The sequence below is a fragment of the Mustela nivalis genome (assembly GCF_964662115.1).
Source record: "Mustela nivalis genome assembly, chromosome: 1".
NCBI lineage: Eukaryota > Metazoa > Chordata > Mammalia > Carnivora > Mustelidae > Mustela > Mustela nivalis.
The window spans coordinates 213,556,025-213,578,109 of record NC_139020.1 but is presented as its reverse complement, the minus strand read 5'-3'; the positions used below and the strand labels follow the sequence as shown (position 1 = coordinate 213,578,109).

At 55.4% G+C, this 22,085-nt stretch overlaps 1 protein-coding gene and 2 long non-coding RNA genes across 6 annotated transcripts in view; 2 read left to right on the top strand and 1 right to left on the bottom strand.

The window, feature by feature from the left end:
* ZFR2 (zinc finger RNA binding protein 2) overlaps positions 1-15,855 on the bottom strand; it is a 36,449-nt gene extending 20,594 nt beyond the window's left edge. For both annotated transcript variants that reach the window (XM_082718841.1, XM_082718840.1), the window contains exons 1-4: positions 15,754-15,855; positions 14,671-14,813; positions 14,348-14,403; positions 607-820 (exon numbers count right to left, since the gene is read on the bottom strand). In XM_082718841.1, the coding sequence (XP_082574967.1) occupies positions 607-820; positions 14,348-14,403; positions 14,671-14,772 (372 nt within the window). In that variant the 5' untranslated portion in view covers positions 14,773-14,813; positions 15,754-15,855. The remainder of the gene's footprint in view (positions 1-606; positions 821-14,347; positions 14,404-14,670; positions 14,814-15,753) is intronic.
* Positions 10,585-11,254, top strand: LOC309857555. The gene is made up of 2 exons (XR_014307767.1): positions 10,585-10,728; positions 10,934-11,254. It is a non-coding gene; the product is annotated as an uncharacterized lncRNA (long non-coding RNA).
* Positions 15,856-16,078: 223 nt separating the features above from the next.
* LOC309844126 lies at positions 16,079-18,816 on the top strand. Of its 3 annotated transcripts, none has more exons than XR_014300507.1 (3): positions 16,079-16,165; positions 16,729-16,999; positions 18,360-18,816. It is a non-coding gene; the product is annotated as an uncharacterized lncRNA (long non-coding RNA). The 3 variants fall into 3 exon arrangements; XR_014300508.1 differs by having other exon boundaries at positions 16,086-16,165; positions 16,418-16,999; XR_014300509.1 differs by having other exon boundaries at positions 16,108-16,148; positions 16,418-16,999.
* The last annotated feature ends 3,269 nt before the right edge of the window (positions 18,817-22,085 follow it).

The following is a 22,085-nucleotide window of genomic DNA, read 5'->3' as shown; positions in this document are numbered from 1 at the left end:
TGGCGGGCTTGCCGGAGGTGCAGAGGGCTGTGAGCACAGCGGCTGCAGCCAGGAGAGAGGGCCGGGGGGACAAATGGGGCCAGGGGCTCAGGGAGGGTCTGAGTGCCGTGCCAAGGGGCACACAGGGCGTTGCGTGGAATAGGACGACGACCGGCAGGGGAGGACAAAAGCAGAGGCCAGCCCTGGGGGTGTACGAGAGCCTGGGGGTGGGCTGGAGGGGGAGTCCCAGAAGTAAGGGAGGAGGAAGAAGGTGGAACCAGACAGCGTGAGCTTTGCCAGCTGGGCAGCCCCTGGTACACCCACTGACATGAGGGGGTCCCAGCGGTGGGTGGCAGAGGCTCAGGAGGGGTGGACCATGTCTGGCATGGGACACGCTGGCAATTCCAAGTGGAAACGCAGCGGCCAGATCTCTAGTCCCGGAGCTCTTAGAGGGGAAGTTGGCATCCTCAGCACCAGAAACGCCCGATGAGCCCAAGCCCATCCCTTGCTCCCTGTCAGGGCAGGGAGATAAGCCCGTGTCCCCGTCTGTGTGCCTGTACGGGGCGCCCACTGCACGTGCCCCCTCAACGTTATCCGGCGCTAGTCAAAGAAAGACCAGGCTGATACCTGGTAGGAGGGAGCCATGGTGGACGCCGGGGCGGGCTCCTGGGGTGGGCTAGAGTGGAGCTGGTACCCGCCATAGCCCACTGGGGGCACAGGCCTGGGGGGCAGGGTAGCCGCGGGAAACGGTGGGGTCACAGCGGGACCCATTCCAGCAGCGGGTCCCGCTGAGAGGCTGGCTCCAGAGGTGGGGAGGGGAAAAGCCATCGGAGGCCCGGTGCTAGAACCACAAACACACACAAACACCGGCGACATCAGATGTGCTCAGGGGTCCCCAGCCCGCCTGCGACATCAGATGTGCTCAGGGGCCCCCAGGCCATCCAGAGGGCATCGGCCGCTCTGGATGCCTATGGTGCGTCCATTCTGTCTGTGACTGACGTTTCTTAAGACCTTGCTACAGGAGCAGGCTGGGGTTTCAGCACTTTTCACAAAATAACACAACGTGCTAACAACTCTGTGTCAGGGACGCTCCTTGTCCCCGTTTGCAGGAGAGGAAACTGAGGCACAGGAAGTGGCAAAGTCAGGGCCTGAGCCCCTTGGTCTTCTCAGCCCACCTGTGCGGGCAGCAAGCTCTTCCTGGACATCAAGGTTCTTCCATGGAAGCTGGACTTGAATGGCATTTTGTGACCGAGGGATGAGTGGGTCCCCCAGTTACTAAAATGCAGATCGGTGAACATGAAACTACAAACTCGTAGTCACGAGAGCCCGCTTTATTGCCAGCGTGCTCTGCGCGGCACGGAGCCTCTGACTACACATTCCCCCTGTACTGCCACAGTGACGTGCTCGCCATGTCTGTCTGTCTGTCCGTCGGTCCCGTTTCTGAATGTGGAAATTCTGCAGGTCAGTGACACAGGTCAAGTGCTCGATTCAGACCCAGATCTTTGCGACCCAAACGCCCCTCACTCTCCTAAGTGTCAGCCACCAAGGAGATGGTCCTTGGGAAAGTCCCTTTGTCTGGGAAGGTACCGTCAAAGCTTTTAGCCCCATCACGGGTCCCATGAAGCTCCCGCAAACCAGGGGACGACCCCAGGTGTATGCATGGGGTTTGGGGCAGGCAGGTCTGGGGACAAAGGGACCGCAGCCAGCGGTGCTCACACACCTGGTACCTTCACACACGTTCTGGCCCAAAGCTAGCCACACAATGACAGCCGAGCTGCCCCGTCCCTCTGAGTGGCTTGCCGCCCATCTGGGACAACAAGGGCAGCGCCCTCCAGGCTGAGCAGAATGCCGAGGGTCAGCCACACAGTCAAGTGCAAACGTACCTCGCAGGAGCTGGGGGCCAGCAGAGCCCGGGACCTCACCCCTGCCCGGGGTCTGCCCACCCCCTCCCTGGCACGTCCGTCCCCCTGGCAACCAGAGCACAGCATACACCTGCCTGTGTCGCCCTCCTGCTTAGAACCCTCCAAGGCTCTGAGATGGCAGCCCTGACGCCGATGCTCCCCATCCCCTCCTGGAAGTCACTGCTCGAATGCCACCTCCTCCAACAAGCCCGCTCCGAGCCCGTCTAGGACAGCAGAACCCCGCTGCAGTTTTCTTCCCAGCACCACCTGATCCTCTCCGACCTGTCTGTGCCCCGGTCATCCGCTCCCCCACAGCACAAGGCCACAGGGGCACAGGATGGCAGTGTCCCAAGGTCACCCAGCACACGGCAGGTGCGCAGTAACAGCGGTGGGACCAGGTGCGTGCCGGCGTCCCCAGGGGCACGGGTTTGGGAAAGGGCGGGCGGGGGCATCCCCGAAGCTCCCATCTACGGCAGCTTTCCAGATGCAATCGAAGGCAGCGTCCTGGACCCCAGCGGCCACTCCCAGGTGCAAGGCCGCCGTCCGAACAACTCGAAATCTGCAGCTCTACAGTAAAATGATGACACAAAGGGAAGCCAGCCGCCCACTCCGCAACAACCCAGGCTGCCTTCCTCCCCCAGGTGAGACGGAAGCGCCCTCGGGCTGGGCGAGCCTCGGACTTCTCCAGGGAGCCGAGCGCGCGGTCGCGGCTCTCTTCTCCCTGTCTCAGAGACTTTCTTGGCCAAAAGCAGGTGGAACAGGCAGCCGGCTGGCTCTCTGAATCCCTCGGTATTAAGGCCTCTTTACTGCAAAAATATTCCGAGCCTGGAACATAATAAGGGCACACCCTGGGGTGCCCCAAGCCTTCCTATTTTGCTGTATTTGCTTCAGAACTTCTTTAAATAATGAAAACTGAATGGTCCCCCATCAGATTCCCTTCCTTCCCCGCTGCCCCCGTCTGGGGTTGGCCGTGATTGTTAGACTTTTATTGCCTGGGAGCAAGCCTTCATGCCACACAGTGTCGTTTGTCCGTGTCAGGTTGTGTATAAAGCTACGCCCTTACTCTGCCCCTACCCCGCCTCCTGCTTCTCCAGCCCCGACACCCCCAGGCTGCCGGAAGGCACCAGCTCCATAAAACACTTGTGTTCCCTTCATTTTTAACTCTGCTGTGTCCCATGCTGCCCTTCACTTGGGCTAGAGGGCCCCAAACCTGGCCCCACATTCTAGAGCCACGCGGTCCGATATAGTGGCACCAGCCATGTCTGGCCCCTATGCACTCACAGTGTGTGGCTCCAGCGGCTGGGGAGTGGAATTCAACATTTAGCTTCATTGTAATTAATTCAGGCTTCATGAGCCACAGGTAGCTAGTGGTGACCCTGGTGGAACATTTCCACCATCACAGAAAGACCTATGAGCCGCACCAGAAGTCCCCACCCCTCTCTCTCTCTCTATCACACACACACACACACACACACACACACACAATTTACTGAGAAGCATACAAGCATGTAGGCCCCCTCCCTGTCTTGTGACTAAAGGGCCTCCTGTTCAGGCCCTGGAGAGACCCTTCTCCCCACCTCTTGCTCTAGAACATGAAAGCAAAGTATGGTCTACACTCATACACTCATACACAATGGATTATCCGCCCTTAGAAAGAATCCCGACCCTGCCACGGTGTGGAGGGACCCGAGGGCAATGGGCTGTGAGCGGAGCCAGACCCAGAAGGACACATCGTGCATGGACCCCACTCCCAGGAGGCCCCCAGAGGAGTCCCGTCCACACAGAGAGATGGTGGGAGCCAGGGCTGGGGCAGAGGGTGGAGAGTCCGTGCTTTGTGGGGATGGAGACTCCTTTGGGGGGATGGAAAGTTCTGGAAACAGAGGGTGGGGGGTGTTCGCAGGACAGGGTGAGTGTGCTTCATGCCGCTGAGCTATATGTTTGGAGACGGTTCAATGGTACATTTTATGTCTATTTTGCTACAATAAAAAGAAACCTCACAACCACTACCAGTCACTCCCCACCCCCCTCGTATTTTGTCTTAACGTTTAACAGACATGTTTTAATATTTTAAGAAAGAAACTTTTAAAGATTTTATTTATTTGAGAGAGAGAATAAGAGAGAGAGAGAGAGAGCGTGAGAAGGGGGAGGGTCAAAGGGAGAAGCAGACTGCCCGCCGAGCAGGGAGCCTGATGTGGGGCTCCGTCCCAGGACTCCAGGATCATGACCTGAGCCCAAGGCAGTCGCTTAACCAACTGAGCCACCCAGGCGCGCAAGAAAAGAAACATTTTAGAAACACATGAAAAATTATGTTGATTTTTCCATGTTTTATATTTGCTCAGTGTTCTTGATGCAAATACACCTGCTTTGGACACTCCAGCTGTAACTGCATTTTAAGGCTGGATCTTTTAGCTCAGCCCTTCTCAGCCTTTCTCAACAGAGAGTCGAGCAGAAATGAAGGCCTCGCGCCCCCAGGCGTCTGTGTAGGTAAGAATTCACGTCCCTCGAGGGGACGAGGACCCCGGGATGGCGCCGGCGGTGGCCCGTCCCTCTAGGGACTCGGGCTCTCTGACCATCTCCTGCATTCTGCAGCTCTGAGGTGGAACCCCGATCGGGAAAGGGGCTGTGCCGGTCGGCTCCGGCTGCCGTTACAAAGTCCCACGACAGAGCAGCGCCAGCAACAGTGCTGTGCAGGCCAGAGGTCCAGGATCAGGCAGTTGGTAGGGCCGGTTCCTTCCCAGTCGTCTCTCCTGGGTGTGTAGACATCGTCTTCTCCCGTGTCCTCACAGGGTTGTTCCTGGACGCGTGTCTGTGTCCCCGTCCCCCGTTACAGGGGTGCCAGTCATACTGGATCAGGGCCCACCTTTGTGACCACATTTTAACTTCATCACCTCTTTAAAGACCCCGTCTCCAAGCACAGTCCTATTCCGAGTGAGGTCTTGGGGGTGAGCACGTCTACAGTTAAGTTTTAGGGAGGACTCAAGTCAGCCCACCGATGTCACCTGCTTCAGGTCATTATAGGAGCCAAACTCAAATGACATATGAAAATCTTGGTCACACAAACATCATTCACACTGAAATAAAATAATATAAATAAATTAAAAATAAATTTTACAGCATATACAATCATTTACGAATTTATGTTAAGACACCAAACAGCACTAGTCCCTCAACAGAATGCCCAGACATGTACGATAATAGAGAAATTCAGTCATCACTGATGTTTTGCCAAACAGAAAAACCTTGGCCTCTGTTTTTTGGCCGCTGGGAAGGTTTATCTCTCAAGGCAGGTAAGATAACACATACTGTATTTAACTTTCTGCCTGCTTGGTTTATGAAGTGTTCGGGCATACGGTACGCGGTCCACTGGCACTTCCGAGCTGGGCCTCCCGAACTTAGAGGCGGGTTTGAATGGGTCACGATTCTCTTGCTCAGCGTCATCCTGGCGGACACCGGCGGACACCGGCGCACACCGGCGGACACCGGCGCACACCGCGGACACCGCGCACACCGGCGGACACCGCGCACACCGCGCACACCGGCGCACACCGCACACTGGTTACGGACCGCCGTCAAGCATCATCCCACTGCCGCGGCTTCGCACAGTGACGCTGACCTTCGCAGTTTCCGCGGGTCGGAAACGCAGGAGTAGCTTGGCTGGGCTCTGGGCTCCCGCTCTTCCCGAGGTCACCAGCAAGGCAGGGGCCAGGCCGGCAGCGTCCGAAGGCTTGACTGGGGTGGTGGGCTGTGCTGCCCGCGCACTCCCTCAGCCAGAGGGCAGTTTGGTGCTGGTTGTTTGCAAGGGGCCTTGGAGCCTCCTGGGCGGGCTGTTCCCAGCACAGCTTGTGTGTTCTCAGACACAGCAACTGGCTTCTCCCAGGGGGAGAAGCGAGGAGTCGGGTGCGGAAGCCGGACGTGCCACAAACTCTGACACCAGTCACCAGGCAGAACTTCAGCCACGCGCCATTAGTTAGAAGCGAATTACCGAATCTAACCCGCACCCCCGGGCAGAGGATTAGGCCCCGACTTTTGAAGGGAGGGAAGGGTTCGTGGCATCTCTTTAAACCACCAAACGTTACTGGCGAAGCTGCAAGGCACCGGCCACGTACGTTCCACACACGCCTCCTGGTGCCGGCCTCCTCCCGCGGCTTCCCGCCCAGCCTGGCTCCCACCGCACTGACCACAGGCCAAGCACAGCCCACAGAATGGGGCCAGGATGGCTGTCTCAGACCCACCGCTGTGTCCTCATGGAACTGGAATGACTTTGTTGGAGGCCCTACCTCCAGTCCCAACGGGGGCTGGGGGGGCACAATTCAGCCCTCCTTAGCATCCTAAAACAGGACAAGTCTTATGAGCAGGTATCTTGGCGACTCCCCATTGCTTACTGCATAAACCCCAGCTTCTGCCTTACATCTGAGAGCCGCGACCCACCGCCTAGCCTCCTGCCACCCCCCGAATCCTCTGTCCCTCAGGACACGGCACCATTTCCTGGTCAGCCCCTGTGCTTTGCTCCCATGTCAATGTCCACACCAGCCCTTCTCTCGGGGCTGGGGGCGCCACAACCCAGCCCCAGCCACCATAATCCCAGGTGCCCTTCACTGCAAGGCCTCTTCTGGCCCTGGGAGGTGGGGAAGGGCTTCTCCTCACCGTCACATCTCTTCGTTCCTCCTCAGGGCTCTCCAAACACTTAAGATAGGGCTTTGCAGGGCAGTCGAGGGGAGTCAACGTGTGATGAACAACGATCAAAGTGGTGGCGGCCCAGAAAGGGACCGTGAGACCCACCGCATCCTGACCGGCAGCTCGGGACACCACGAAAGCACCTGCTGGTGTTTATGGTCTGGGACGGTAGTCCGCTAAGGGAGCTCCAGGAGGACATGGAGCGTGGGATGCCCCTCGGACTCGGGGAGGGCATGTGCTGTGCATCTCACACCCGCTCTCAAGAGAGACTTGGCACAGCAGTGCCCAGGTGGGGAGGAAAAGGGAGAGATGGGGGATTTTAAGCAGGGTTTGGCAAGGGACAGCCACATCTGCCCACTGCCTGCTTTTGTAAGGCCCACGGCAAAAAAATGGTTTTCCCATTTTCAAATGGCTGGAGAAAATTAAAGAACTAATTCGTGACACATGAAAATCATTTGACATTCACAGATCAGAGTCAAAAATGAAGGCTTCGCGGCACACAGCCACGCCCACTTGTTTGGGTACCGTTCCCGGCTGACTTTGCCCTAGTGGCAGCCCTAGCCTGGGGGAGCTCAGACGCCATATGGCCCAACGTCTGCGTCTCCCAGAATCCAACGTTGAAGCCTTACCGCTCAGTGCGACCGTGTTAGGAGGCAGAACCTCTGGGAGGGATTAGGATTAGATGACGTCAGGAGGTCAGAGCCTTCAGGAGCGCCCCTGAGTCAAGAGGGGATTGCTCCCCTCCCCCTCCTCCGTGCAAGGACACAGCGGGGAGGCGGTCAGTCCACAACCCTCAGTCCACAACCCGCCAGGGGGCTCTCACCAGGACCCAGCCCCCTCCACCAGCACCCTCGGCACTGTGGGGGGTATGTTCCTACCGTTGACAAGCTGCCCCCAACTACAGGATACACAAAAAGCTGCAAGTATTTACTGAAGAGGTTTGCAGATTCCTGGTTAAAGCAGCACTCGTCAGTCGGTTCCCTCAAGATCCTGCAGGCGGGGCTGCACTGCGTCTGCACTCGGCGGCTGGAGAGCAGCTGGTGAGCAGACAGACACTCCGGCCACCTCCCTGTGGCATCTCCTCCTCCACGGCCAGCCTGAGAGCCTTCATGCGGCAGTGTTCCCAAAGGCTCTAGAGGCTGCAAGTCCAAGCTCAAGGTGCCGGCAGGCGCCGTGTCTGGTGAGGGACTGGGTGGAGGACAGGGTGACAGAGCTCTGTTGCGTGGGGGGGGCCTCTCTCATAAGGGGACTCCTCCATTTCATGAGGGCTGCACCCTCATAACCTAAGCCCCTCCCAGAAGCCCCACCTTCCGCTACCATCATCTGCAGGACTAGGTTAGAAATTCTGGGGGGCCCGACTGCAGTCTACGGCGGCATCACTTCCACGGTAGTCTGCTGGCAAGACACGGCACAAGGAAGCCCAGACTCAAGGGCCAAGGAAACAGATGTCACTTCCAGATGGGAAAGGCTGCAAGGTCACAGCACAAACGGTGAGGACATAAGGAATGAAGAACAGGGACATGTTGGCAACTGACCTGCCACACTGAGGTTTTAGGAGTTGACCCAGCCAAAACACAGCTCGTGGCAAAGACCTCCCACAGGCACGGCCCATACAGTTGCCAAAACCTAGGAAATCTGGCATAGGGATTCTCACCCGGGGTGACTTTGCCCCTAGCGAACACTGGGTGACGCTGGGACATCTGTGGTTGTCACGACTGGGGTGCTGCTGGCGCCGGGTCAGCAGCCACAGATGCTGCTCCACCCCCCATGGGGCCCACCCCAGAGTGACCTGCCCCCGTGTCAAATGTGCCACTGAGACACTCAGACCTGCGAAAATAGGCGAGGACACCAAGGTTTGGAGTGGGGGATCGAGCCTTGCGTTTGGGAGAAAAGCAGCCCAGGCCAGGAGAGGCAGCTTCTCCTTCCCAGGATCGCTGCCACACGTCCAGAGGGAGACCACCCCGCCCAGCTCAGGCTCCCCTTGATGGGAGGTCACTGGTCACCTCGCCTTCTCTCAGTTTCCAATCAGGCGGAAGCTGAGACTTCCTTCCCTCCGACTCCTTGGAAACGGCAGTTTCGCCTGCACTCACCCTGGCTTCGCAGGCCCCGGGTTCAGAATCCCTGCTGGAACAGCGGGTGCCAAAAAGCAGTCGCCGAGGTTACACGGCAGGTTTACGCTGGCCCCGTGCGACGCGGCATTTCTCTCGGGAAAATGATGGATTCTTCCTGCCCGCGGCGGCACGGACCTTCCCGCGTCCGCACTCAGGCACCTCCCGGGCTTCAAATCCCGCAGGCTCAAGGGAGACATTCCTTTCGAGCAAGATGGCAGAGGAGAGAGCCGAAGCACGAGAGGGCTGTGCGGGAGCACGGAGCTGGCGTCACAGACGTCTCAAGCCTGGGAACCAGCGGGAGAGCCACGGGCCAACGGGATGGCTTCAGTCCTGCTCCGCTCACTGGGGCCTTGAGCAAGCCCCTCCCTCTTCCTTGCCCGCGGTGTACTGGCCTGCAGCCCGCGAAGTCTTCTCTTGAGACGGCAGGACAATTCGGCAGGAGCTCTCGCGGCCCAGCAGCCCGCACCAACCGGGGCTGCCAGGTCTCCCGACCTTATGCAAGACTGGAAATCGGGGTTTTTCCGCTGAGTGTGGGTATCAGATTCCCCGCACGCTGTCTGAACTCTCCCATTTTTTATTTTACTTTATTTTATTTATGGGTTCGTCGGAGAGAGAGCACGTGCGTGCAGGAGCGGGGGAGCGGCAGCCCGAGGGGGCAGCAGCCGTCCCGCAGAGCAGGGACCCGACATGGGGCTCATTGTGGTCTCAGCCGAAGGCAGACACTTAACCGACTCAGCCACCCAGGCACCCCTATTAATTTTTTTAAGTAATTTCTACACCCAACATGGGGCTCGAACTCATGACCCCCAAATCGAGTCACACGCTCCTCCACCTGAGCCAGCCAGGCCCCGCAAAGTCTCCCGATTTTTAAATGCCGGCAAGCTATAGCGAATGAAGCGAGCAACGAGCCGACCGCCCGGGCTGACGGAGGCAGGTGTGAGACTCAAACACGGTGGGCAGGCTGCCGACTTCCACGGTGACGGGCGGGAACAGGAATGAAAAGCCCCAAACCGGCTCTCGGTGCGCACTGCCGGCTCGCCGGCCGCCGCAGCCCTGCGCTAACAGAGCCGGACGCTGCTGCTCAGAGGGAGGCCGCGCCGCCGCGCTGCAGGGCTGAGGGCCGCCGTCCCAACAGTGAGGGTTCTTGGTCTAAGTGTTTGTTTCAGGGAGGCAGGGTGTCAGGGAGCGCATCGTCTAGATCAGATTTTAGAATGCAAGGTTGGCAAGACCCGCTGACACCGCTTCGCTCGGTCACCTGACAGACCGGGCCAGCGAGGGCTGGAGACGGAAGGGACTGGGCAGAGCAGGGCCGGTTCCGACCAGGGCTCTCCTGAGTGACGTGCTGTCGCTTGTCCCCGCAGGCTCACCATGAAAGGACACGTGGACCCGGGACGTGGCCCTCACTTCCGAAGGGTCTGTCTGAGCTACCTACAGCAGGTAATGATGCGTTCAGAGAGCTCCGCTGCATACCGCTGCCAGCGGCTCACACTCGGCAGAAAAACACACACACACACACACACACACACACACCCAAACACATTCAGTGTCTGAGGGGAAAAAATTATTTTCCCGCAATCACAGCAGGTGAGAAACCTCACTCGGTATCATTGATCTCCCGGATCCTTCCTAGAACGAAGCTCTTCACCTATTCGTGGACCTGCCCTTGTCCTAGCACTGCCCCCGTGGCACAAGCTAAGCCCGACTGTCGCTCCCACTGAGCACCCCACAGCTGGAACTCTCTCGTCAAGGGTCCCCTGCGCTGCGGCGCACCCTGACCTCTGCGCAGTTCTCCAGGCGCGTGCGACGATTCACAGGGCTGAGGAACACTCGGAGTTCAGACGGCGTGCGGGGATCTGTTGCCCACTGCTGCTGTGGTCGCTGGAGACATTCATCGGGAAAGGACGCGCCTAAATCTGTCGGTAAGATCGTGTGAGCTCATGGCTACGCGCTCACATGAACAGCCAGTGATGGTCTCATTTGACACTTCGGTTCACGAGCTTTTTATTTTCAAAATATACATTTCACATACACTCATACTCATAACAATTCAGATTTTAAAAAACGTTTTATTTTTATTTTTTTTTTTTTTTAAAGATTTTATTTATTTATTTGACAGAGAGAAATCACAAGTAGGTAGAGAGGCAGGCAGAGAGAGAGAGGAGGAAGCAGGCTCCCTGCTGAGCAGAGAGCCCGATGCGGGACTCGATCCCAGGACCCTGAGATCATGACCCGAGCCGAAGGCAGCGGCTTAACCACTGAGCCACCCAGGCGCCCTGTTTTATTTTTTTTTAAGTTTATTTATTTAAGGGGCGCCTGGTGGCTCAGTGGGTTAAAGCCTCTGCCTTCGGCTCAGGTCATGTTCCCAGGATCCTGAGATCAAGCCCCGCATCAGGCTCCCTGCTCAGTGGGGAGCCTGCTTCTTCCGCTCCCTCTGCCTTTCCCCCTACTTGCACTCTCTGGTTCTCCCTCTCTGTTAAATTAATAAATACAATCTTTTAAAAATGACAATAAGTAAATTATGAAAGTCTTACTACCTTCTCCATGAGAAATGCTCATTTCAGATTCAGAAACCCACAGAAAACATTCCAATGTACTGGAAAGGGGTTTGATAAACTAAACCTTGGGTCTTGAGAAGATGACAGAGACTTCCACTCCCCAGCCCCATCTGCAACCTCCTTTAAACTGTAGTCAAGAGCCTCCAGCTCTCAATCGGGGCCAGCCTGGCTCAAGGCAGAGCCACTGGGCGGTGCCACGTTCCGAGGCAGGGATTCCCGAAGCTGGTGACGGCGTTTCCTGAGCCTCGAGGGTGAGCCGGATTCTGGGCTTGGCAACTCTTGCATCTTTCTGCAAAGGACCGTGGTCGCCACATGGAGGGTGGCCACAAGGTTAGCCTGTCAGGCAGATGCTTCAAAATGCTGTCTTGATGACATTATGCCGGCTAAGCCAAAGAGAAAGCATTCTGTGTGCACCCCCCAGAAGCAGTGCAAGCCAAAGAATTTCCAACCAGGGCGACGAAGGCCACGCCCGTCTACTGCTGTGAATCCAGAGGATGAAAGCCAATGTTTGGGGACTGGTGCGGGGTCATGTGTGGTTCCAGCCCTCTCCTACTGCTTTCAGAGGTAGAGAAACCCCCACTGTCACCTGGTCTAACACATGTAACTCTTGTGTCGACAGAGGGAGGCAGGACTCGACAGCCAATGTGAGGCTCTCATGAGCAAGTACGACAGACGTCCAGTTACCAACGCTCGGTTCAACCAATAACGTTCCAATGAGAAAGGAGCCGCTGGAGGGGCGTCTGGCTGGCACGGCGCCTGGCTGGCACAGTCAGTTAAGAGTTCCCACTTGCTGTTTCGGCTCAGGTCATGAACTCACTGGTCCTGAGACAGAGCCCAGCGTTGTGTACCATGCTCCACGGGGAGTCCACTGGCCATTCTCTCTTCCCTCTCCCTGTGTCCCCCCCCTCCTCTAGTAAATGAATCTTTAAAAAGAGAGAGCGAGAGAGCGCGTCTCAAAAGCTTATTAGAAGAGAGCTTCACCTGACGGGAAATCAAGCATTACCCCAAAGCCAGCCGCTGCCTCACTCAGACTTCACCAGAGCGCGAAGGCAGAAGCAGCCAGATGTCCCGTGCACGTGAACCCTCACAGAACTGCTGAACCAAGAGGGAAGGAAATGGAACACGGAGGCCAGACTGTCCTGTTCCACACTCCAACATACAGCTCCGAGTTCTAGATGCTTCCATCACCTAAGTGATTTAAACACATACAGAACCGTGCTGGAGTTCCCCAGCTGCTCACACTGAAAACTGCACTTGGGACTCATGAGAAGCGCTGCCCAATTCAATTTTTCTCATGGGATTAATCCCTCATTCTGGATATCTGCAGCACTAACTCTACTTCTGAAAAAGCCCAAGGAGATTTAATTAAAAGACCACATAATATACAATAATTGCGACTCATCATACCAATAAGTAATCATAAACTTTGCTTATACCTTCAAGAGTGAATGTGCATCCAATTCTGACCAACAATTCAAAAAGTTCAGAACCCCACACTAACAGAGGACAATGATATAAGGAATTATTCCTATCCGAGGCTGTGGTTATCAAGTTTAAAAGCCAAGGGGCGCCAGTCGGTTGGGGGTCTGCCTTCAGCTCAGGTGGTGATCCTGGGATCGAGTCCCCCATCCGGCTCCTTGCTCAGCAGGGTGCCCGCTTCTCGATCTGCCTGCTGCTCCCACTACTTGTGGTCTCTCCCTCTCTCTCTAAATAAATGGAATTTAAAAAAAAAAAAAAAAAGTTTAAAAGCCAAGATAGCCAAGAGAAACGGGGCGCCTGGATGGCTCAGTAGGTCAAAGCCTCTGCCTTTGGCTCAGGTCATGGTCTCAGAGTCCTGGGATCGAGCCCCACATCGGGCTCTCTGCTTGCTGGGGAGCCTGCTTCCTCCTCTCTCTCTGCCTACTTGTGATCTCTGTCAAATAAAATCTTTAAAAAAAAAAAAAAAAAAAAAAGCCAAGAAAACCTACTCAAAATTCCTCTAAGAAAAAAACTGTTGTCTTCACTTTGACAATTTCTGAAACAGGCTTTGTAAATACTATTATTCAAATGCTACCAAAAAGTTGGCATGTAGTCCCAAAATCTGTCATCTAATTAGTCTTCCCATGGCACATTATATAAGAATACACCCTAAAGGCAGCTGAAGGTTCCAAGCAAAGTCACTTACCCCAGAAGAAAATGTCTACTTAAAGTCATTCAGATAATGCAGAGGATCTCTTTTCAAGGTTTTGTGAGACTATTACTTATTTTACTATGATACCTATGTTTCAGTTTTCCCTAAATTTACTTTATTTTTTTAATATTTTATTTTTTTAAGTAGTCTTTACAACCAACGTGGGGCTTGAACGTATGACCCTGAGATCAAGAGTCCCATCTTCTGACTGAGCCAGCTGGGCACCGCTACTCATTTCTTTCTTTTCTTTTTTTTTTTTTTAAGATTTTATTTATTTGACAGAGATCACAAGTAGGCAGAGGCAGGCAGAGAGAGAGGAAGGAAGCAGACCCCCCGCCGAGTGAAGAGCCCAGTGTGGGGCTCCATCCCAGGACCCTGAGATCATGACCTGAGCAGAAGGCAGAGGTTTAACCCGCTGAGCCACCCAGGCGCCCTCCCAAAGCACAGACCAGTCTGGCACTTCATTCAGGGTAGTTCCACGTCCTTCGATCCACGTCAGTACGCGGTGTCACCCGACATCAGCACACAGACAGCAGCGAGGCTGAAGTGCGTACGTAATTACTGCAAATAACGGACCGATGCACCTGCTGAAGCCCAGGAATGATCTACTCCAGAGTGCAAGTACGCCATTCCTCCTCCGGAAGATCATTTAAAAAAAAAAAAAAAAAAAGATTTAATTTATTTATCTGAGAGAGAGAGCAGGAGCAGGGGTAGGAGCCGAGGGGGAGGAAGAGGAACAAGCAGATCCTGCGCTGAGTGCGGCCCCCACTCGAGGGGCAACTCCAGGCCCCTGGGAGAATGACCTGAGAACACACTGAAAAGTCTGACACTTGACTGACTGAGCCCCCCGGGCACCCCTCCCCGGGAAGGCACTCTTAATCAGTGACATCCAAGTGACTTCCCACTGGGGACTGAAGAATGCACCGGGAAAGAAAAACGAAGAAAAGAAAGACGCACTTGCCAGCGGACAGAAGGTAAAGCCCTCCCAAGAGAGCACGGTTCTCAGCCTCCCGCTGCAATCAAGCACCAGCAGCAGAGTAACCCCGAGGGCCAACAAAGAAGGCTAAATAAAAACACTGTGTGGCTGAAAGGGCAGGCCCCCTCTGAAAATCCATGACTAGCCGAACACCCCACCTCGGAAGCCACTCCAAGTGCAGAAAACACGAGGAGCCCTCCTCCCGTCCACAGCCCTCCTTCCCAAGCCCTGCTCTGTCCCCTTGCGACCCCGGAGGAAAGAACACGCAGATCACACCCCCCGGGGCTGAGAGCTCGGCCCTAACTGTCCACGCATCTGTCTTCTGCGAGCTGAAATCGAAACGTGCAGCAGAGGTGCCTAGGGCGGTCCACACTCGTGTCTCGGCGGTGCAATGGGCAGTCTGCATCCTCGCATCCTCGCGGCCTGTGAGGTTCAGCCCGGCTACAGCTGGAGAAGGACGGGGTCAGGGTGGCGCTCCCCGCCCCACCCCACCCCCGCCCCGCCCCGCCCCGGACGCCGGCCCTGCAGCCCTGCCCCGGACTTGCTCTTGAGTGTCGGGCTGAAGGACGGAGATGGCAGAGATGCTCCGAGGACAGGCCCTGGGAACAGCGTGGGGGTATCTGTACATTGGGGGTACAGCACACCCCACGTGCTTCGACCCAGAGATCCCTCCTTCCCTCGGCGGCTTCCTATCTCTGCCCCCATCGCCCTCCCCGGGAAGCCTCTAGGGCCCACCACCCTCCTATAGGGTGCCAGGACTCTCCCCCCGCAACGGCGAGTCTGGAACCCCCCCCCCCCACCAAGTCCCCGCCTGACCCCCATCAAGCCTCATCCCCCTCGCCAACGTCCCTGAGTTCCTGCGCCAACCCGCCGCCGTCAGGGGTCAGTACCCCCGACCCCACCTCCCCCCGCCCTGCCAGGTCCCCGCCCGGGCCTGTCTGTCCTCCAAATAAGGATCAAGTCCCCGCCCACTCCCCCGCTCCGCCGCCTCGGCCTCCGCTCCACGCGCTGCGCAGTCCGGTGCCCTCCGGAACCGCCCCGCACGCCCCGCGGCCCCGGTCTCTCCACCCCGCCAGCTCGGCCCCTCCGCGGCCACCCTGCGGCCTAGCGTCCCCCCGCCCCCGGCTCGGGCTGGTGTGCCCGCCTCGGGGGCCGCTGCCCTCCCCTCAGCCCCGAGCGCCCCTCCGCTACGGACCCCCCGCCCGGCCAGCTCACCCGCCCACACACAGTCCGAGCCGCGGCCTCCCGGCTGCGCGGCCATCTTGGCTGGCGCAGGCCTCCCAGCCGGTGTCCCGCCTGGTTCCGGCCAACACGCCGGCCCGCGGCTTCCCCGGGGCCGGAGTGGGCCCGCGTCGGGCCGGCGGCGCGGCGGCGCGGAGGCCGTTACCTGTACTGTGGGCCGGCGCCCCACGCGAAGCCGGAGCAGTCGCTTGTCGCCATCTTGGCGTCTCCACAGAGCGCGCGCGGCCCCGAGGCGCGAAGGGGCGGGGCCGCCAGCGGTGACGTCCCTGCGCCCCGCCCCCGCGCCGCGTGCCGCTCGCGCCCCGCCACGCGCCCCAGGCCCCGCCCACCCCGCGCGAAGCTCGGGCCCTCTCGCTTCCCACTGCACATCTGCCGGCCGACTCGGCCTCGAGCCCCGCCCCCGCCTCAATCCCCGCCCCTTCCTGTAGTCCCTCTTTCCCTCCGGCCGCTCAACATCCGGGGTGTCGGCCTCGAGCCCCGCCCCTTCACGGAGCCCCGCCCAGCCTTCAACCGCTGGAGCTGGAGGCGGAGATCCTTCTGGTGTGTGTCCTACTTGGGTAGGTTGGGGGTTGCGCTGACCGCTCTTGCTGGGTGCAGGTGGCCCTCCTGATGCGGCTACTCCCTGCTTGTCCCTTGGGCACCCTCTAAGAGCCCACTCAGCACCTAAAACTTGCTGGCCCTAAATTAGTGGTCGTGCGGGGCAGTGGTTTGCCACTGGGCGGGCAGGGTCTAGGCGCCTTTGTGGGTCCTGGCAGGAGTGGGTGGGGGCCCGGGACGCCCTACAGAGAACGCCCCGGCTCCCGTGGCAGGCGGAGAAACCACAGCCAAGTGTGAGTCACATGGAGAGTTCGTTCTTGACCGAGACGGCGTTCGCGGGCCGTGCGGTTCACCCACCTGCGGTGCGCGGGTCAGTGCAACGGTTCGCACTCTGGGCTCGGAAGTGTGCGGCTCAGTGGTCTCAGTCCCTGGGCACAGTTGCACGCCCATCGCCACGGCGTGACTCCAGAGCATGTGCATCACCCGGAGTAGAAACCGTCTGCATCAGCCTTCAGTCTCCCAGCCCCCGGCAGCCACTAGTTACTTTTCGTCTGCACGGGCTCACCTGTTCTGCACATTTCAGATAAAGAGACGGCTACTTAGCAAGAAAAAGGAGTCCACTCCGGACGCACACAGCTTGTATGAAGCCCTGGAGAATTATGCGGAAAGGCCGGTGCAACAAGGTTATGCGCTTTACATACTCTCGTGATTCCATTTACATAAAAGTCTTGAAACGTGAAAATTACAGAAATGGAGACCATATTTGTGATTGGTAGGGGAGGAGAGAATGGGGAGTGGAAGCGCCTTACAAGGGCTACGTGAGGGACCTCGTGCTGAGGACATCTGGCTTCCAGGTATGGAAAGCAAGGGTGAGGCTGTGCTATAATTGTGTAAGACTTTACCATTGAGTAGATGGGGGGACAGGGTACACAGGATCTCTGTTATTTCTTAGTGCATGTGAATTTATAATTACTTCCAATTTTTAAAAACTAATTTAAAAAAAGAAACAGTACATGTACCGACTGTGGAGGAGTGGTATTCCTTTCCTCCTTGATATGAAGCGGGCACAGGGCTAGTTAATTCTTGGACAGAAACCATGGCAAGCCCAGGGTACCAAGGAAAGCCGTATGGGTGGTTTAGTGGATGGCATTCTTCCACCTGAGTCTTCATGACCGTGTGTGGTCACCAGGAACAATCGAGTGGGTCTGGCAAGCGCCACTGTCCCACCATGCCCTGGCTAGAGTTCAGAGTGGTAATTACACAGGGCGTCCCTCCAAATCCCTGCAGCTCTGAGGAGCGAAGGACGGCTACATGCTTTATACAAAAGCAAGTCTGTTTCAGTGTTTTCTCTGGATTACAAAATATCTTTCCCTCCCTCCCCCCTACCATGTTATTTATTAAAAGTGTTAAATGCTCTGCATGCACGATCTTATCTGGTCCTTACAGTAGCCCTTAGAAGTAGATACAGTTCATTCTCATTATTGGCAGCAGCTCTGTCTTATAAAGTTGCAGCAAACCCAGTGAGAATGAATGCTGAAGTATGGCCCCTGGGGGAAAGCCTGGGGTAGGTTCCTGCGAGTCTCTGGTCACAATATTTTCATCAACTCATCAACACATAATCTGGTGCTCTATATGCTTCTGTCTAAAGACACCTTATTTAATACACATGGTCGATTCGTTAACAGCCAACAGCAGTATAATTCATGCCTGAATAAAGTGTAACTAACACATATATTTTCTCTGTAAGCTGCACCCCGGCCTTCTTATGCTCAGAAACACCAGACAGCACTGCATGCGGGGGCCACTGGAAATAGCAAAACCACCAACTAAAGGGCAAAAATGCAAAAATCGTGGTAATAAATGGATCCCGAAAGGGGCCATTTACAACCTGGGCTGGAATAAGTTGGCAAAATGGTGCTTTGTTCAAGCCCAGCTGGGAACATGTATGGCCAGCACTTGAAGTTTTCACCACTCTGCGTTGTGTGCAATGACCCTGAAAACACCGGGAATATTGATTTGGAGGTTACAAACGTGACAGATTAATTTCAGGCAGTAGGCAGATTTACAAATACAGAAGCAACTAATAATGGGGCGTGAATGTCCTTGTATTAATCCCCTTTGCAAGTCAGGAAAAGGACAGTCAAGGAGCTTCAGCAATTTCATTGCCTCAACCTCGTTCAGTGAGAACAGACTATGATTCACGTGTTTCTCTAGCACAGGGATTCTCAACCCATCCTGTTGATATGTGGAGCCAGAGAATTCTCCGTTGTGGGGGGCCTGTCGTGTGCATCGTGGGATGTGGAGCAGCATCTCTGGTCTGTACCCACCCAACGCCAGCATCGTCTCCATCCCCCAAGTCATGATAGCCAAAAATGTTCCCAGACACCACCAAATGTCCCTTAGGAGCAGAATCCCTGCCCTACGGTGAGAACCACTGGTCTAGGGACTTGAGACACAACAACCACAAAGTGCAACATCTCTGATCTCAAGAAACTTACAGGGGCGCCTGCGGGGCGCTCAGTCGTTAGGCGTCTGCCTTTGGCTCAAGTCATGATCCGGGGGTCCTGAGATCGAGCCCGGCATTGGGCTCAGCGGGAAGTCTGCTTCTCCCTCTCCCACTCCCCCTGCTTGAGTTCTCTCTGTGGCAAATGAATGAATGAATAAATAAATAAATAAATAAAATCTTTTTTAAAAAGGAAAAGAAAAGAAAAACTTATGAGAGAATGGCGAACCTCAGGTGCGGGGCAGTTAGTGTTTCATGAGGACAGAGTTTCGATTTGGAAAAGTGAAAAAGTTCTGGAGATGGTTGGTGGGGATGGTTGCACATTGTGAATGTAATCGATGCCACTGAATTTGACACTTAAAAGTGATCAGAAAGGCAAGTTTTATGTTATGTATGTGTATTTTAACCACCATTAAAAATAAACCTTACAAGAAGAGCCAAGCCTGGTTTCTGCAACGGATGCTCCGCCGTGGCCACAGCACCACGGACAGCTCCCTGTGCTCTCTCTCCTAGGGGCCCCACCGCTGCTTTGTAAATCTGTCCAGAATGCCTTTCTCCTGCTTCTTCATCCCTCCCACTCCTGTCCAATCCTCAGGGCCCAACTCACGTCATTACTGCCCACCCCCCACCCCGAGAAGTCTTCCCATGCACCCTTCCCCAAGCCACTCTGCTCCAAACTAAACCTCTAAATCAGCCCAGACTCCTTTGCCCATCTGGTTCTCCAAATGGGAGTTCTGCAAAAGCAAAGTCTTTCTGATTCACACACTGGACCCTAGTGCCCAGCACAAAGACTGGCCTGGATTTCCCATTCAACTGACATTAAAGTGTCTCTTCCCAGAGCTCCACCTCCTCCAGCCAGGAGGCTCTGGCTCTCCTCCCCTGCTCTGGGGCAACACCTTTCTGCCTTGGGCTTGGAGAGCACAGACCATGATGCAGTGAGTGAAGCAGCAACGTGAGCAGAGTACTGTCTTACCTCCATGAGGGGAGCCAGCATCCACACATTCTGCCTGCATCTCCTAGAAGTGTCCTCTATGCTGGGTGCTGCTGCCCTCTGCAGAGAACATGGCTGTGCACAAGATCAACCGAGTCAGGGGCACCTGGGTGGCTTAGTCGGTTAAGTGTCTGCCTTTGGATCAGGTCATGTTCCCCAGGGTCTTGGGATCCCAGGGTCCTGCTCAGTGGGAAGTCTGCTTCTCCTTTTGCCTGCAACTCCCCCTGCTTGTTCTCTCTCTCTCAAATAAATAAATTAAATATATTTTTTTTAAAGACCAAGTCTCTTTTATCTTGAATTTTATAATCTAGCTGGGGGTCAGAGAATAAACAAAGAAATAAGTAAATAATCTCAAATACTGGTAAGGGCTGTTGGTGGGGTGGGAGGAATCAGGCTCCTCAGTAAGTGAAACACAGACCTACTCTATATCCTGGTAATTCCACTCCCAGGCATGTACCTGAGGAACTGAAAACAGGGACCCGGATAAGTCTGTGTACGCCCCGTTCACACCAGCACTACTCACAACGGCCAAACAGTGGAAACAGCCCCGATGTCACATCAGCTGGTGAACGGATAAACAAAATGTGACTCATGTATACAGTGGAATATACTCTTCAGCCATCCAAAGGAACAGAGCACTGACGCTGCAATGCAGGTGACCCTCGAAAAATTATGCTCAACCAAAGAGGTCAGACATAAAGAAATAACATCGTGTATGGCTCCTTTTATATGATATGTCCAGAACCGGCAAATCCACAGAGATAGAAAGTGGGTTAGAGGTTGTGGGGGTTTGGGGCCAGGAGATGGGGAGTTAGTTTAATGGGGACAGAGTTTTCAGTTCGGGAAGATGAAGAAGTTCTCAAAATAGATAGTGGGGATAGTTGCACAGCCATGGGAGTCCCGAGTGTGCTTGATGTCCTGAACTATACACTTCCCAACAGTTAAAGTGGTCAATTTTATATTATGAGTATTCTACCACAATTTAAAAATGTATATACTTGGGGCACCTGGGTGGCTCAGTGGCTTAAGCCCCTGCCTTCAGCTCAGGTCATGATCTCAGGGTCTTGGGATCAAGCCCCACATTGAGAGGGAGTCTCTGCTCAGCGGGGAGCCTGCTTCCCCCCCCCCACCCCGCTTCTGCCTGCCTCTCTGTCTACTTGTGATCTCTCTCTGTGTCAAATAAATAAAAATCTTTTTTTAAAATGTATATACTAAAATCAGACTGGGCAATGGAATGGGGTAAGGGAGTGAGGGGCAAGATAGCAGTGGTTGGGGAAGTCCTCTGTGAGGAGATTAATTCTGAGCTGACTCTTGAATAATGTAAGATGAGTGTTCCTGGCAGTAGGAACAGCAGATTCAAAGGCCCTGTGGTGGGATGTGTATACAGAACAGGTGAAAAACCACTGAAGTGAAAAAGCAATAGGCATGGGCTCCTACTGGGGTGGAGGGATTGGTTCATTTTCTGGGGCTGTTGTAACAAAGTATCAAAAACCAGGTGCAGCCCCCCCCCCAAAAAAAAAAAAAAAAACACCACAGAAATCTATTCTCTGGCAGTTCTGGAGGCCAGAAGTTGAAACTCAAGGTACTGACAGGGTTGGTTGCTTTTGGAGACTGTGAGGGAGAATCCATTCTATGCCGGTCCAGGTTCTGGGGGTTGCTGGCGATCCTTGGCATTCCTTGGTTTGCAGTTGTAAAGACAATTGTGGTTGGATTTGGGATTCACCGTAAATCTGCGGGAACTCATCTCCAGATGAGAGTCCTGGATTCCTAATTCTGTCTGCAAAGACCCTTTTTCCGAATAAGGTCAGATTCACCGGTTCCAGAGGTTAGGACATGACCACGTCTCGTGGGGGCCACCATTCAACCCGCTACGGGGCTAAAAATAGACGCCGCAACACACTCCTACATCATCTCGGGACATGCCCAAACGCCAGTACCATGATGTTTCAGTTTCAGAGATGGGGAAACTGAGACCCGGCAGGTAAGATCACTCACCCCGTGGTGTCACCCCGCTCGTGGTCTGAACCCCCCCTCCCAGCCAGGGTTCGAACCCCCTTCTGATCGGATTTCAGAGGTTGCACTCTTCATGCGTCCTCCAAGGCAGGGCCCCTGCGGCGCACAACTGCAGGGGGCGCCTTTCCCTCGGTGCCCACCGCCCGCCCCAGCAAGTGTGTCTCGGAGGATTCGGCCTCCCCAGCACGCAGCTGGGTCCTCGGCACGCGCGGCTCCGTCCACGGGGAGCGGCCGGCTAGAGACCCAGGGAATGGGGTCCTAAAGCTATTTCCCCTCCTTCTCTCCCTCGCTCCTAATCTAGGGAATGAGGCCAGGGCTGTCGTTTATTTGTTTGTTTGTTTGTTTGTTTGTTCCTTGTTTTGTTTTTAAATCTGTGATGCGCCATCGGGAAATCATTTCCGTGAGGCTCTTGGAAATACCTCCCTTTCAGCCA